Genomic DNA, 16,916 nt, shown 5'->3' on the forward strand with positions numbered 1-16,916 from the left:
TCAAGCTCAGCAGCCAACGGCCACCACGCAGGCACAAACCCCCCGGGACCCCCCGATACTGTCGGGTGCTGCCCAGGCGGGACCCCAGGCGTCCTGTCCCCCTCCACGGTCCCCCCCGAGCGCCTGACCCTCGTCCCGTGGGGCAGGACCCCCCCACGCCCCCCGGGACCCCCCAGCTCACTTACTCGTCGGCCGAACGTAAACCTTGAGCTTCAGGCAGGGTCTGTCCACCGTGTTCGGGGGGGACGAGGCTGCGGAGAGGCACAAGGGGAGAGGAGGGGGATTAGGGGGGGCAGCGGAACCCGGCTCAGGGACCCCCAAGGGTCCGGCACAATGTGGTGGCGTGGGCCAGGGTCCCCTCCCCGGGCACCTCAAACTGACGCCGAAGCAGCCCGAGATGGGGGTCGTGAGGCTGCTCCGCCGCGGAGGCTCCCGGGGCAGCAACACGGGGGTCCCAGCCCCCCCAGAGCCCCCCCAGTTTATGGGGGTGCCCGTCCCAGGGGAGCCCAGTCATGGGGCTGGGGGATCCCTGGGGACGGGGGCTCGGGGGGGTCCCGGCAGGGCGGGGGGCTGCGGGAGCCCCCCTCACCGGGGAGAGGGAGGGCAAAGGCACCGAATCGAGATAATCCTCATTGGGAGAGAGAAAGGGAGTAATTGCACTAATTATCTTGGTGAAAGTCCCCTCTCGACACGAGAAAATGTGATTTTTATATTTGTGTCCTTAAAGGAATTTAATTTTCTTTGCTCTTTTCTCTTTTGAATCACGGGAGGGCGGGGAGCGATGAAGTTCAGTGTCGGCTGGAAGGAGCCGGGACCGGGACGCTGCTGGCACAGAACGGCACACGTGGTGTGTCCCCCCCGGTGACACCGGGCCACCACCGTCCTGAGCTCCGGCGCTCAGGGATGGGCACAGGGGGTCCCCAGTACGATGGTGACACAGGGGCCACCCCCACCCAGTAAAACCTCTTGTGGGGAGGGAGAAGGTCACGCGAGCTGTGCCAAGCCGTGCCAAGCCATGCCCTGCGGCACCGCCGGCATCCTGCAGCACCCTCCATCCACCATCTCCATCCCCAGCCCGTGCCCTTGACCCTGCCCGGGGAGCACGAGCGCGTCCCCGTCCCCCCGGGGTTAGTGGCACCGCCACCAGCCAGCTCGAGCAGGAGGTAATTTCTTTTCTTTCATGTCTGCTAAACGCGGCTCCTCCACGAGCCGTAATTTCCCCCGTTCCGCATGACGGGAATTCTAACCGGTTTAGCAATGATCAGCTTCACCATTTACTCCGGTGTAATCTCTCCTTAACGACATTAAAAATAAAAAAAAATAAATAAAATAAACCAGAGCCGGGAGGGGGGGAAGAGAGAGTTGTAGCCGCAGTTATTTCATGAGTGACATTTTACAGGGGGAGAGGGAGAGCGGGGGAAAAAATGGTAATTTAATATAGATAAAAGGAACAAATTAAGTGGGCTGAAAACAGATGCTTTAGGAAAAAGGGGGAGAAATCATCAGGCAGATAAGCACACACCGGCTGGCTCCTGCAAGGAGAGGCGTCCCTGCCCCCCGTGACACCGCCGAGTGCTGGGGGGGGTCGTGGTTTTGCATTTATATATATTTTTTGTGCCCTTTATGGACCCCCAGACTCCCAGCGCCCAGCCCGGTACCATGAGGGGGGGTTTTCCTGTGGCTCCGTGGGCTCCTCTGCGCTGGCCCCCGCGCCGATGCCACACCGTTACCGGTGCCCGGCGGGGGATGAGACCACGTCCCCACCGTCCCGTGGTCCTCGGAAGGTGCCGGTCACTCTCCCGGCCACCCCGTGCCCATGGCCACGGCTCAGCCCCGGTGAAGGCTTTTGGCACCGAGCATCATCTCTGCCGGAGACGCCGGCACGAGGGCACAGCTGGGCTTGGGGACTTGGCAGCACTTTGGGTGCCAACGCTAACCGAGCCGTGGCTCAGCATCCAGGTTTGGTGGGTGATGCTGGGGACGTCCCCGGGGCACGCTCCCCAGCCCCCCGCACGCCCCCTCCCCGCCGTCCCCGTCCCCCCCACGCCGTCCCCCGCTCACAGATGTAGTAGTACTCGTGGCCGGGTCTGAACTCGAAGCCCAGCGAGAAGGGGGTGAAGAGCTGGAACTTCTCGGAGAACTTGAGGGGCCCGTTGGGGGCGTCGGGGCGGTTGCACTCCCAGCGCTTGAAGCCCCGGTGGCGGTGGTCGCAGGACGCGTGCCCCTCGTCGTTGACCATGTAGAGGACGTAGCGCTCCATGCGCTCGGGCAGCGGCTCCTCGTAGTGCGGGCAGTAGATGTCCAGGTAGTCGTTGATGCTCACCTCCACCGTGTAGTCCCCGCGGTGAAACCTGCGCGAGAAGCCAGCGTCAGCGGGGGCCGCGTCTTGGTTTGACCATGACCCAGGGCCCAGCTCTGCCCATCACCCCCTCCCAGGCACCCCAGCCCCCTGCCCACCCCGACTCCCCCGTTAACCTACACGACGAACCCGGAGTCTCTCGGTTTTACACCTGATTTGGTAGTAAATCACAAAAATAAAATCATTATTCACGGCGGTGCCGCCGAAGCGTTGGCACCGCGGCAGCCGCGCGCCGCAGTCCCGGGGTCGCTCGTGTTCCTGGCACCGATTTTCCGAGACATTAAGGGATTAGCAGTGCTGGGGAACGCCGCGGTGCCGGAGGACACCGTTGGACCAGAGAACGTCATGGCACACGCCAGCACACGCATCCCCGCGGCTCAGCCCCGGCACGGTCAGTGGCTGAGGGCTCAGTGTGGGCCTTGGTGGGATGGGCACGGTGGCCACGGCCCCCTCGGCCACCCCAAAGAGCATCTTGGGGCTCCCTGACACCCCCCACGCCCGCCTGAGCTGCAGGCAGGGCTGAGGCTGGCGCAAACTCATCACATGGGACGCCCCGAGCGCACACCCTGCGTCCCCGGGGCGGCCGACGGGGACCCCAGAGGTGCCCAGCACCCCAAAAGGTGCCCAGCACCCCAAAAAGGGGAGGGGGGCCGAGAGCAGGAGGCGGGCGGGGGCTGGTCCGGCCCCCCCGGCTCGTTACCTGCTTCCCCGGCGCCCTGAGCGCGCAGGGAAACGCGCTAATTAAGGAGCGGGGTTGTTCTCTCTCCTTCTCTCTCCTTCCCCGAGTCAGCCGGGCCAACCCTGCCCCCGGCAAGGTAACGTTTCAAAATGTAAAATTAATACAAAGGGGCCGGGATTTGCTGGGAAACAGTTTTCAAACGCACACAAAACAGTGGGGAAAAAAGAGTAAAAAAACAAAACCAAAAACAACAAAAACCCCTCTTCTGTCTGCCTTTTATTTGAAAAAAATTATTTATTTTAATGATGGTTATTAAAGCACGTGCAAAGGCGATTGCAACGGGAGGGGCCGTGGTCATAGGGGGGATGATAATAATAACAATAATAACAATAACAACAACAATAATAATAACAATAATTGTTATTATTATTATTTTGGGAAAAAAACCCAGCTAACTCGAGGGCCCACGTCCTGGTTTGGCCCAAACCAGCCCCATTTTCCTTTGCACACCAGGCAAAGCCCCACACCGGCGGCTCCACCGAGGAGGGACGGGGCTCAGGGAGGTGCCCCGGGGCTGCCCTCGGAGGGCGACGGGGGTCTGTGCCGGGCACGGGGCACCCAGGGCTAGGCAGAGCACCCGGTGCGGGACGGCGCCTCGGCAGGCACAGGGCACGCGGGGGCATCGCCGCCGGCGCTCGGACACGCTCTGGTAAGCGCCCGCTCGCCGCGGTGGGGGCTCACGCCGAGCACGTTCAGAGCCGTCGGTTAATTTGTCATCGCTCAGAGTCGCTCGGTTCGCAAAATGTCAACAGCGTTTTCAAACCCCCCCCCGGGGTCACGCCGCAGCGGGGCTGCCGGGCGGCACGGAGCGGGACCGGGGGGTTAAATAACACACGAGAAAATAATAACGGGCACACACGGGGCTGGTGCCATGGGATGGGGCTGATGCCATCACCAGAGATGATGCTGTGGCAGGGGGCTGATGCCAACACCAGAGCTGATGCCATCACCAGGCATGGTGCCATGGGACAGGGCTGATGCCATCACCAGGGACGATGCCATGGGACGAGGCTGATGCCATGGGACAAGGCTGATGCCATGGGACGGGGATGATGCTGTGGCACGGGGCTGATGCCAACACCAGAGCTGATGCCATCACCAGGCATGGTGCCATGGGACAGGGCTGATGCCGTCACCAGGGATGATGCCATGGGATGGGGATGATGCCACCACCAGGGACGATGCCATGGGACGAGGCTGATGCCATGGGACGGGGCTGATGCCATGGGACGGGGCTGATGCCATCACCAGGCATGGTGCCATGGGACAGGGCTGATGCCGTCACCAGGGATGATGCCATGGGACGGGGCTGATGCTATCACCAGGCATGGTGCCATGGGACAGGGCTGATGCCGTCACCAGGGATGATGCCATGGGACGGGGCTGATGCTATCACCAGGGACGATGCCATGGGATGAGGCTGATGCCATGGGACGGGGCTGATGCCATACTAGGACTGATGCCACGGGATGGTGCCGATGCCATCACCAGGGATGGTGCCATGGGATGGGGCTGATGCCACGGTCCCCCCCGGCTGCCAGGGCCCCGCGGTGGGCACGGCGCTCGCCCACCGCCCAAGGGGTTAACGCGGAGCTCGGTGTTTCCCTGACAGAGACGGATGGAGCAGCTCCCACCTCACCCACCGGCAGCTTTCAGCTCTGTCAGCTCCCCTTAGGGCCAGGCTCCCGCCTAATTGGGGGCTTCATTAGGGGCATTCGTTACCGTTAGCGCTGCCTGACAGCGGGGCCTGCTCTGTGGGCAGGGCAGGGGACGGGCAGGCTGCTTGGGGGGCTCGGCACCCCGCGGCCCCTCCGCTGCCCACCAGGAACCCCCCCGGGGACCCCAGCCCTGGTCCCAGCCCCTATACCCGCGGCCGGTGCCTCAGTTTCCCCTCGGCAGCAGCCGCCCCCCCAAAGCAAGCGCGTTTCTCTCTCGGTCTCGCTCCCCCCCGCCGGGTCCCAAGGGTTAAATAATTCAGATTTTTCTTTCCTGAACAGCGTGAAGAGAGGGATGATGGTGGGGGGGGAGATTATGGATGGAAAAGAGCGATTTGAGCTGGAGAACAGCGCCGGCTCCTAAACAAATGGGGATAAACCGGCCAGGAATAAATTGAGGCTGGAAATTAGGAGGTTTGTAACCGTCGGGGGAGCGAGGGGCCGGACGGGGCTTGGGGCAGGGCGCTGCCGGGGTGCCCCGGCCCCAAGGGCATCCCTCCTCACCGGGGCCAGGCGCTGAGACCCTCCAAACCTCCCCGGCGCTTTCATCTCCCGCAATCTCCCTCGTTCCAACAGCCGCAGCGGGAGCAGCAGTAATAAGCCTATTACAGAGCAAAACAAACCGCGGCGGCCCCCCGCCCCGCGAGCAGCCCCCCGCCTCGCCCGCCGCCCCGCGCTGCCTGCAAACCCGACCCGACGGGGGTTCGGCAGCGGCTCCGCGGGGCTGGGGGGCGGCGGGGAACGGTCCCCGCGGAGCAGCCGCGCGCCCGACCCCTCTCCGCAGCTTTTCCCCGTTAATCCCGTGGCCGGCGGTGGGCTTCGCCCCGGCAACGTCGGAGCTGGTTTTCCCATGTTTCTCCTTCTCCTCGGACAGCCGGCACAGCCGTGCCACCGAGGCAGCACCGGGAGCAGGACGGGGCTGTCGGGAGCGGTGCTGGTCACCCTGTCCTGGGGGCTGACTCGGTTTCCCCACTCCGGAGCAGTCGCGGCGCTCCGCGGGTCCGGGAGGGGACCCGACACCCGGGTCCATCTGGTGTTGGTCCAGCGGGGTCTGCCATCGCCCCGTCCCCCTGCGCTGCCGAGGTTTATTCTAACTGTGTTGGTAAAACGTTTTGCACGGCTGGAGGGCGAGCGTGGCCACCCCGGCACTGGCACCGGCCCCCAGACTCCTGCCAGGCGGATCCCGGCACGGCCGAGCCCCGGTGCCTGCAGGGACGGGGTGACGCTCGGGATCCCGCAGAAGGGACGAGCCCCGGTCCCGGTGGGACCATACAGCACCGGGCACCGTCCCCAGCGTGGGGCCGAGCGGGGCAGCGGCTCACGGCCCACCCGTAACGCAGTCCCGAGGGACCCGCTGTACACACACCACCTAAATTATTTAATTTCTCCAAACTGCTGCACCTTTATAAATCATTAAAAGCTCCTTTTGATCTGCGTTAATGAGGTTTCCCGAGCGCTGCGGCTGGAAACGCACTTTGGCACCAGATAGTGAATCGGCTAATTAAAAAAATAAAGAAGGAGCGAGCGGGAGTGCGGCGGGGCGGGAGCGGGGACGGCACCGGGGCGGTGGGCACCGCCGGTGGCAGTGGGGGCACAGGGGGTGGCTCAGGGACACTCAGTGTATTGTCCCCCATCTCTTTTCCCGGGGACAGCAGAGCCCACGCTCGGCTCTTGCCACCGTCCCGCACGCCCCGGCAGCCCCACAACGGGCCCTGCAGCGCGGCGAAGGCGGAGGCGAGCCAAACCGGGCAGGAACCGGGCTGGCGGCGCGGGGACCGTCCGTGCTTTGGGATTTCCCACATTTCCTGGGAGCTGGCGGGTCAGGCGGCGCGGTCCCGGCAGGGCGGGTGTCAGCGTCACCTCCCAGCCCTGACAGGTTTAATACCAACATTGATCTTCCCCGCAACACCCCGAGCCCGGCGACATGTTCAGCAGCTCGATTACGGTTATCGGGGATGACGGTGACGGCTCCCGCGGACAGGAGGGTTCGTTTGGGCTTAATGGGGTTTGACAGCCCCGGCGCAGCCACGTGGCGGGGATGGGGACAGGGATGGGGACAGGGACGAGGATGGGGACAGGGATGGGGCCGAGGATGGGGACAGGGACGAGGATAGGGACGAGGATGAGGATGGGGACAGGGATGGGCAGCACCGCCTGTCCCCATCACCTGAGACGGAGCTGTGCCAAGAGCTGCCACACCAGCGGTGGGACGTGGGATGGGCTCAGCATGGTGTGAGCATCCAGGACCCCCCAGCACCCCCTTTGGCACCCGTTGCCCCAGCATCAGCCTCCCTGAGTCACCCCCGGCCGCACCCCACGTGCAGCCGGAGCACGAGCCGGCACACGCAGCACACCGGGCGGACCGGGTAGGGCAGGGCATTGTGGGTAATGTATGCAAATTCCCATGCAGAACCACCACTCGCCGGCCCGGTGAGCGCTTTCCCCAGCCCGGACACCCCTCGAGCCGATTTCAATGTAAATGACAGAGAAACCCGCGGCGCAACGAGAGCGGAGGGAACCTCATCCCGGCTCAGCCGCGCTCCCGCACGAGCCAACGGCTCCTGTTACCTGGGGCAACGGCGGGGAAATTACAGCTGGCATCTAAATTGCCATCATTACGCTCCAGAGCCAACGCTCCCCATTTACACTTTATTGTCATCTTTTGCTTTAGGGAGACGCGGAGATATTAGAGGAGCGGGTGATGGAGCGGGATGAGACGGGACGCACGAGGAGCCAGACGCGGAGATAAATGGGCGCGGAGATAAATGATGGAGGAAAGGAGCAGCAGCCCCCGCTGCCCCGGGGCTGAGGGCGGCTTTAGAGCAGAGAAAATAAAATTTGTTTAAATGCAAGCGCCAGCCTGCCACACTGGCGCCGAAAACACAGCCGAAGCAGCCCTGGCTGGTACCCCATGGCAGTGCCGGTACCCCACTGTGGGGCCACCCCCAAGGGAACTCGCGGGCACCCCAAAGCAAACCTGCTCCCGATACTCCACACACCACGTTTCTTCTCTCCTTTGCTTTTTTTTTGCAAAGTTGCACCAAGAAAAGGCAAAGCCAAACCCGGGCATCGCTCCTCCGGCTGCATCGCCCGGGGACCAGGGCGGGGTACGGCGAGGGAGGGCTGCTAGGAAAAGGGGAGGGGGAAGAAACTTGGGATTTCAAGGATTTTCAAAGAAAAAAAAGAAAAAAAAGCAAAAGAGTTCAAAAAATGAGCAGCTTTTTGGGCAAGAGCCAGGGCTGCTCCGCCTCGCCGGCCCGCGCCGGGTCCAGGCTGCATTTCGCCACGCACAGGAACGGGAACTGGCCCCAGGTTTTGTTTTCTGCCTCCCGCAATCCCTTCCCACCCCGACCCCCCGCTCCGAGGGACACCGGGGCTCACGCACCGCACAGGGACAGACCCGCTCCCGGCCCCGGAGCAGCCCCTCGTCGGGGTGCTCCACCGTCACCCCCCATCCCGAGCTCCACCAGCTGCTGCCATCCACACCGCTCACCCCTCATTAGCATGGATGCTCGTTAGCCCAGCACTGAGACTAATCAATAACGCCATTAACGGACTATCCCGAATTAATGCATCTGAACCCGGCAGCCCCCAGGATATTGGTCATTTTTCTACTTAACGGGGCAGGAGGTTTCTTCCCTTTCCCGGTGCCGGGTGAGCGTGGCAGCGGCTCGGGGAGGGACGTGGGGATTGTTTCCCCAACCAGACCCGTCCCATCGAGATGCTGCCGAAGGGGAGCAGGACCCCTGCCTGGGCTACTGGGAGGGCTGGGGGCCACCGCGCCGGGAGCCCTTTGCCCCTGGAGGCACTGCTTTGGGCTTCGTCGCCAGCTTCTGGTCAGCCCCTCGTTGCTGGATGCTCCTGAACCTCAGGGAGCATCATCAGCGCAAGGGAAGGGCAGCCCCTGCCCCACGGCTGGGGACCCTAAGAGGGCTCTGTGGCCTCTGTCCCAGCATGGGGACCCCGGGTCCCCGACCCTCTGGTGCCGCCGTGTCCCCGCAGCCTGTGTGGGCTGGTCCGTCACGGCTGCCCCAGGTCGGGTCCATCACGGCGGGTCCATCGTGGCTGCCCCAGGAGGGTCCATCACGGCCACCCCATGGACCTGGCCAGCCCCGGGCAGCAGCAGCCCCTTGTCCCTGGTCCCCAGGGCTGTCACTCCCTGCTCCCGCCCGCCCGGCAGCGCCTCTGGCTAACCAGCGCTCAGCGATGTTAGATCTTCCCTAACATCTCCTGCCAGCGCGGCTGCGGCCCTCTCCAGAGTCCCGCGGCCTCTGTTCTGTAAACACGGCACATTCTCTGTCAAAGATTAAAATAAAAAAAAAAAGGCTCATTTGCACATAAAAGCGGCCTCTGCACCAGCCCTGCACGGTGGCATGTAGGGGAGGCTGGAGGTGACGCTCCATCACACGGCGAGGCCACGCGGGGATCCCACAGCCCAGCCCCGCCGGACCCTGCGGCCACCGAGCGGTGCTGGCCACGAGCCGTGGGGGTCCCGAGGGGCGAGACGTGGGCGAACAGCCCCAATGCCACCCCGGGACCCCCACCCTGACCCCCCTGCCCTGACGCTCCTCCGTGCCCTGGACCCCGCCGGATTTGCAGCTCAGCATCCCGCGGCACGGTGCCCACATCCCAGTCCCAGGAGCACCGTGCGGTGCCTGCGGGGCTGCCCGCTGCCATCACCCTGGCACAGCTCGGCCGGCGGCACCACCGGGCAGCGCCGCAGCAGCAGCCCCCGGCTAACGAGGGGGCCAGGAGCCGCTCGCCTCTTGCACCACGAAGGCAGCGGCACCTCTTGCTGCCAGCCCCCGGTGAAGCGGTGCCCGCTCCGCTCCTCTCCTGTGGGGCAGCACTGGGGGGGGGTCTCTGGCCGCGGCTGCCCCCCCCGGGAGCGCCCGCGCCCGCCCGGCTCCAGGGATGGCGGCAGACGGCCCAGGGGCCGCGCAAATTCAATCAGAGCAGAAATTCATCGTCGGGAGAGACGACGGCTGGAAAATGTAACAGTAATTGTGTTAGTGCCGGCAGCGCCGCGGCCTCGGAGAGCCGCGGGGGCACGGCGGGGTGGGCACGGCCGTGCCGGGGCACCGGGCTGAAGAGGCCACCCGTGCTCCCGGATCACGGCCTGACACGGGCCGACACGTGTGCACCTGTGTGCACCCTGCCCAGCACATGTGCACACACACACGCTGCCCCGTGCACACCCCCAGCCTGACACGGATGCACACGCGTGTGCCCACGCCTGCGCCCCGCTCACGTCCCCGGAGCCGCGCAGAAGCTCCCGCAGCCACCGGGCCCCGGCACGTCGCTCCCAGTCGGATGCCAGACACGTGCCAGCCCGTGCGCGAGGCCACGCGTGCTCATACGTGCTCCGGCTGCTCACGCTGAGCGCTCTAATTAACACGTCTGGCGACGCGGGCGGGCGCTGATAACGGGCGCGGGACGGGAGCTGCTGGGGGTTATCTGCCGGAGGCAGCCGGGCCCCCCGCCGCCCGCGCCGCGCCGCAGCCCGCCGGGACGGCCGGATCAAGGCGCCCGTTCGGGGGTCTCCCGCAGGGGGACGGGGTAAACAGCCCCCGGGGCTGACCTCGTTAGCACTCATTAAGGCCGGCCTTGGCACGCTGTGGGCAGAGTCCCCAGCACCGTGGCCACCGTGCCAGCATCTTGTCCTGTCTGCTGTCACCTCGCAGCAGGAGCTGCCATCGGCCTCGTGTCAGAGCCATGACCAGGACCTGGCACAGCCCTGCCGTGACACTGGTGTGGCAGCCGCTGCCTTCGTGCCTCAGTTTCCCCGTCCTGGGGCTGCACCGTCCTGCACGGCACAGGTCCAGCAGCACGAGCAACGAACACGGAGACCCTTCCCCTCCCCACTGGGTATAAGACACACAAATTAACACAGACAAACACGTCTTATGGCATCATTTCGGTCATCGGTCGCTTTATGTTCTGGTGGTGCCTCGGTCCCCGGGGTCGCAGGGGCCGGGGGGGGCACGGGCGACTCTTTAACCTTGTGACACTTTAACGTGCAAAAAATTTCACGCAAGCAGCGGGAGCGATGCCTGACACGGCTGCGGGCCGACAAGAGGGACAGCAGCCACCTGTGGTGCCCCCCAGCCCCTGCCCGCCCCGTGCCACCCCGGCGATGCCACGTGGGAGCCAGGCCCTCGGTGACCCCGGATCACAAGGACGATGCGGGACTTTGTCCCCCCAGCCCTGACGGTGACGGGCTGCGGAGCTGTAATTTATCACGCCGGCCCCTGACAGCTCCCTGCGACGGCGTCCCCGGGGGGGCCGAGCGGTGCCTTTTGTCTGCCCAACAATTAATTATTTCCTGGCTAACGATGAACTCCGGCTTGCAAAGCAGGCGGCGGCTGCGGGCAGGAGGGAGAGCTGTCCCCTTCGCTCCCCCTCCTCGCCCGGCCAGGGACAGGCAGGAGCAGGCAGGGCAAACCCCGGGGGGTGCCATGGGGTCCCTGCCCTGGCATGGGCAGGGCAGCCAGCGCAGGGCCCCCCGGGGGTGCCGGCGGCGGGGAGGCGTGCTCAGGCCGGCCCCCCGCACCGGGAAAAAGCGACGGAGCCGTGAAAAGAAGTAAAATAATTATCGTGAGGTCCCAGCTCGGCCTCCCCGGCTGGCGCGCGCTGCGTAAGGCCGCTAATAGCCAGTGTTCTCTGGTTAGGCCTAAGTGACACATCCCCAGCTCTAATAACTGAGCTATTACTCGCCGTATTGATGCATCCCCCCGCCGGCAGCCGGCCCGGCCCGCGCCGCGCCGCCGAAAGCTCCTTTAGTCAATAGCGCTTCTATTTTTCATTACTCCCTGGAAATGTGGCTCTCGGAAGCTCATCCGTCATTCAATTACGCCCCGGTTCAGTCCTATCATACACGTGTCATAAAGTTCCTCAGATCTGAACTGCTGTTAATTTTCTGCGCCATCCCGAGGGGATGCCCGGGACGTGCCTGGAAAGCAACGCGGCGGCCGAGGGCATGCCGGGTACGGCGGGGAGCGGGGCTGCGGCGGCGCCCGGCGCGGGGGGGTCCCGGCCGAGGGGCTCAGGCGCTGTCCCCTCCCCGCACGACCTTGGCAGCGCGGGCGATTTATTCCTCCGGCTGGTTTATTCTTTCCTCAGGTGTTGGTTTAACGGGGCGAGCTCCCCCCCTTCCCCGTTAATCCTACCGGCAGCTGTGCTCGGCACGTCCGTACACAGAGTAATCACTCGCCTGGCAGATTTGTCACTTCACCAGATGTAATCGGGGAACTTTTTTCTTTTTTTTTGCCTGAAACCCTCCTTATTTTCTGTCTCTAACAAGCTGCAGCTCCGGGCAGGGGCGGCTGTCGCCGGCGGTACCTGCTCCAGGCCCTCCCTCCGCCACGGGGGCTGCGTGGTGCCCCCGGCCACGCTCCCCACTGTCCCCTTCCCACCCCTCGGGACGGGTCCAGCCACGCCAACGGCCTCCAAAGCACTTTACAACCAACCATTCCCCGTCAGGAGGAGGATGCTGGTGCAGCCGGGGCCAACCCTGGCCACGGGGCTGCCACAAGGCTCTCACGGCCCCCGGGGCCATCACTGTCCCATCGGTCCTGCTGGAAAGAGCCTCTGTCCCAGCTGCTGATCTGGGAAACTGAGGCACAGAGGGGTCTGTGCACGCTCGGGGCGAGATGCGGTGCATGGCAGCTCCCGAAGCACCGGGGTGCCAGCAAGGAAGGGGGTGACCCAGGGGACCCTCCCCGGTGGCTCCAGCCCTGCTCGGCAGCTCGGGGCAGCGGCGGTGTTGGGTGGGCACCTCCTCGCAGCCCCCCCAGCCCGGCATTGCCCCCGCTCCCCTTCCAGCCACCGCCCAGACTCACGCTTCGCTCTGGGGCACGGCTAACGACCGGCCCCATCGATCTCTGACGAAGCTCTGCTCCTCGCCGGGAGATCGATGCTGGCACCTGCTCGGGGCTCTGTGAGAAGCTGCTGCCACCCTGCCCGCCTGCCAGCACCGCCCCGCACCCGCGGGCCAGCGCCCATCGACTGGATGGCAAAAAGGATGGAGGGGAGGGTGGCCCCCCACCCGGGGCGAGCAGAGCCTGGGGCTGGGGTCACCCTCCCGGCCACACCGACGGGGTCTGCATCTCCCCAAGCCTCCTCCCAGCACCAGGCAGCTCCTCCAGCACAAGGACACGCTTGTGCCACTGCTGATGGCAACTGGTGCGGCCAGCACTGGCCACGCGAGCCCATGGCACACACACAGCGACAGCCACAAACGCCCATCCTGCAACACACCGCGCCGGGTTTGCCCATCGTGGCTCCGTTGCCCCCAAAAAACCCCAGGTGCAACCGGAGCAAAGCGATGTTCATGTCACAGCCTGTCCCGCGGTGCTGCCGGCGTGGCACATGGCTCCCGGGCACGGTGGTGCCACCAGCACCCCGAGCTGCCCCTGCACCCAGTGCGGTGGCACCCTGGCAGGTCCCAGGTGGGGGGCACGGGGAAGCCCCTCGTCCCCATCCGATGAGCCGGGTGACCACGGGGCACAGGCAGCCGTGGCAGGGGGCCAGCGGCCACCTTGGCGAGCCCCGGGGAGGTCACAGGGCCAAGAGAGCCACGCTTATTCCTTCGCCTGGCTCTTCCCCCCCTCGTGCTCCCCCGGCCAAACCTGCCCCAGCCTGGCGAGCGCCTTCTCAGGGCCCGACGCCCCCCGCCCCCCCCACTCCTTTCACCGGGTTTAAGCCCTTTCGCTTTGTCGCTTCACTCCAAGACTAATCAGATTAAAGCCTCGCCCAGGGTGCTCCCCCCCCCCACCCCGGCACCCCCTCGCCCCCCCGGAGGGTTTCGGCAGCTGAATTTGGGGTCCGGGCGCTGCCGTGCCGGGGGCTGGCGGCGGCACCGGGCAGCCGGGGACGGGCGCAGGGTGGGGGCTGTGGGGGAGCTGCCCTTCACCAGCGAAGGGGGAGCGCGACGGGTGCCCACCCTGCCTGCGGGCAGCGAGGGACGAAGCCGGGACCCCAGCCCAATCCCCCCCTGGACGCACACGAGACCCGGACCCCCAGTGCCCCCCCCGGCCTGTCCCCCGGGACCCCCGCCCCACCGCCCAGCCTCGCTCCTCGGCAGCTCTGCGTAGGGAGGAATTTCCCACTAGAAACTTGCTGGCCCCATCCCACTCGCGTCCCCACGTGGCTCCAGCCCCCCCCAGCCCCAAAATCACCAAATCCCCCCCCCTAAAACCTTAAAAATTGATTTCCCTTCGCCTCGGCCCAGCTCCGCACACAAACGCATTCGACACGGGCGCTCTCCCCCGGCCAGGATTGTATGCAAAGGCAGTTAGGGGTCAATGAATAATTCATACTCCGCTGTCTTTCAGAATTATACTGTGGAAAAATAAATCTGAGAGTATATAAAAAAAAAAAAAACACAACAAAAAGAAAGAAAAAAAAGCGTGTGAGGGGCGCGGGGGGGCCGCTCTGCCCCGTCGCCCCTCGGCCGGGCGCGGGGATGAAAGCGCCGGCGTCTGCTCTTCCATTGAGCGCCTCGACATTGAGGTCGGTGCGGAAACCACCTAACCCCCTTCCTGGGCTTTGTCCCGCTGCCTTTTCACCCGGGCAGGGGGGCACGGGGGGTCCTGGGGGGCCCCCTTTGAACAAACCCACTCATCCGTGCGGCTGGTTGAGTTCAAGGGGCGGTGGGCAGGACCAGGACCCCCCGGCACCCCCCGGGGCCACCTTGGCCTCTCACCGATGGACTCCACAAGCCCAGGGAGGAGGAGGGCGGCTCTGCCCCATGCCAGGGGGTCCTGGATTTGGGGTGCCCGTACCCCTCCATGCCCGGCGTGGGCACAGCCCCCCCCGGGGCCCACGTGCTCTCCGCACGATGAGGAACGGGAGCGGGAGTCGCTTTAATTTGGCTACTTAAAAATAAAGAACTAACGCCGGCTTTGAGCGCCCGGAGGGGCCCCAGCGGAGTACCCCCCCCCCCTCCCCGCGCCCCCTTCAAAGGCCGCCGCCGCTTTCTTCCCCCGCAGAGCACACAAAGGTGCGTGAGCGCTTCCCTCTCTGTGCAAAGACCTTTTTAATTGGGCCCAGGCAGAAGGTTAAAGTCTCTCCCCTTCCCCACGCTGCTCTGAGATGGGAAAAAACAGGGGCAGAGGGGAGGGTTTGGCGTGGGGCGGCCGAGCCGGGTGGCACCCAGGGCCACCGTCCCCCCCGCCGTGGGGTCTGGGGTGGCCGAGGGCGATGGGGGTCCCCAGTGAGAGCAGGGGAGGTCACGGTCACGGCCGTGCTGGGACAGCGAGGGCTGGGGCCAAGCTCTGGAGAGGGACGTGGGTGCTGGGGGGTTCCATGGGGATCCCCAAAACAGCAGGGCAGAGACGTGCTGCCCGGGTTGACCCCGTGGGGACGGGGCCAGGCAGAGCCAGAGGGCTCACGGGGGGCTGCTCCCCCCTCCGCGGGTCTCCCGGGGCCGCAGAGCACCCTCGGCACGTCCCCATCGCCCCCCGTCCCGGCAAGGAGCGCGGGGGCCCCGCGACGCCGTCCCCAAGCACCACACGTGGCACCCCAGCCCCTCGCCGCTCCCCCATCCCCGCCGGAGCCGCCGTCCTCCCCGCACTTGGGTTTCCTTTCACGGAAGGGGGAGCTGAGAAAAACGCATCAATTATTGAGCCGGGGCGCGGCGAACCCGACGCGTCCCCCTTGCTAATGCCGCTCAGGTAGAGCCGCAGTCAGACACCTCCCGACGCGAGGAGCTGCAGGGCTCTGCCCGCGCTTCAAGGTCAATTTTTTCCGAGGCTGACAAAAGGCGCAGGCGGGGGGTGGCTCCCCCCTGCCACGGCCCGGGACGGGGTGGGGGGACGCTGGGGATGGGCACCGGCAGCCCTGGGTGATGGCACCCGGCCCAGGGGAACTCCAGGGCAGGATGGTGGGGATCCCAGTGGGACGGGACCATGGCAGAGATCCCGGTGGGATGAGACAGGACCACGGTGAGGATCCCGGTGGGATGGGGCCACGGCGGGGACCCAGGTGGGACGTGGACCCAGCAGGTCCCTCCGCAGCCCAGCGACTCCCCCCGTGCCGTGCGGGAGGAGCGGGTCCGGTGCTGCCGGCTGCACATGGAGCACCAATTGGATCCAGATGTTTCCTCCAGCAGCCGGAAACCGCTTCCCCCCACCGGGAAAGTGCTTGGCAGCCCCTTCCACCGCCCCGCGCTGGCTTTGGTGGGGACGGGCAGCGCAGGCAGGGATTCACCCCGACGCACCGGCACGAGCATCCTCTGCCCCGTGGCAGCACCGTGCTGGGTGCCCACTGTGCCAGGCTGTTAAAGCCAAAAAAACCCCCAACCGCAAACTGGGAGGACCCATCCCCAACGTCTGGGCACGAGCGGGTTGGGAAGGGGCTGGCAGGCGGCTCGGGGCAATGCTGGATGCAGGTCACCACCAAAGCCACCCCGGGAGGTCCCCCAACGGCCACCACAACCCACAGGTCTCCGTCTCCCCCTCAAGTCACATCCTGCTTTGGGGAGGGTGCCCAGGGCAGCGTGTCCCCACACGGGCTCTCTGGCCCCTCTGACATCAGAGCAGAGCGAGGAAAACCACGAGGAAACCTCGGAACCCGCCCGGGATCACCCTTGCTCACGGCACTTAAAGCCCATCGGAGCCGCCAAGTCCCGCAGCAATGCAAGAACCTCAGTTGCCTTTAAAAGGCTGTGCTTCTGCTCTGCATTAACGGGGAAAAGCCTGAAAGCCAAACCCTGGGGGTTAAACAGCTCCAGAAAGGAGAAAAATAAAAAAAATTCACGTAATTTATATTATTTAAAACCTAGCAGTTGGCAAACCAGTCTCTCGACTGGAGGGAACTGGGGCCGCTCAGGGAAGGCAGGGAGGTTTTCGGGGCTGGAAACCACCCTCCGGGCCCTGCTGAGCCCGGTGCCACCCCCTCCCCACGGCAGGGTCCGGCTTGAAACGGGTTTTTAACCACCTCCGAGCTCGGGGACGCCGCACACTGCGGGAGGACAGCGCGTTATTTTTATCGTTCCCCGTTAATTGCCGGGATGTCATTAACTGCGCCGGAGCGGGGTGCGGGCAGCGGGGACGCTGCCATCGCCCTGTCCTGCCCCAGACCCCCCGGGCAGAGCGGGATG

General features: G+C 65.2%; 1 protein-coding gene across 1 annotated transcript in view; it reads right to left on the bottom strand.

The window, feature by feature from the left end:
* The window catches only part of EFNA2 (ephrin A2), a 29,661-nt gene that overhangs the window by 934 nt on the left and 11,811 nt on the right, over nucleotides 1-16,916 (bottom strand). Inside the window, exons 2-3 of the mRNA XM_068420808.1 lie at nucleotides 2,062-2,351; nucleotides 186-251 (exon numbers count right to left, since the gene is read on the bottom strand). Of these exons, the coding sequence (XP_068276909.1) occupies nucleotides 186-251; nucleotides 2,062-2,351 (356 nt within the window). The remainder of the gene's footprint in view (nucleotides 1-185; nucleotides 252-2,061; nucleotides 2,352-16,916) is intronic.

Source organism: Nyctibius grandis, chromosome 31, assembly GCF_013368605.1.
Source record: "Nyctibius grandis isolate bNycGra1 chromosome 31, bNycGra1.pri, whole genome shotgun sequence".
Classification (NCBI taxonomy): Eukaryota; Metazoa; Chordata; class Aves; order Nyctibiiformes; family Nyctibiidae; genus Nyctibius; species Nyctibius grandis.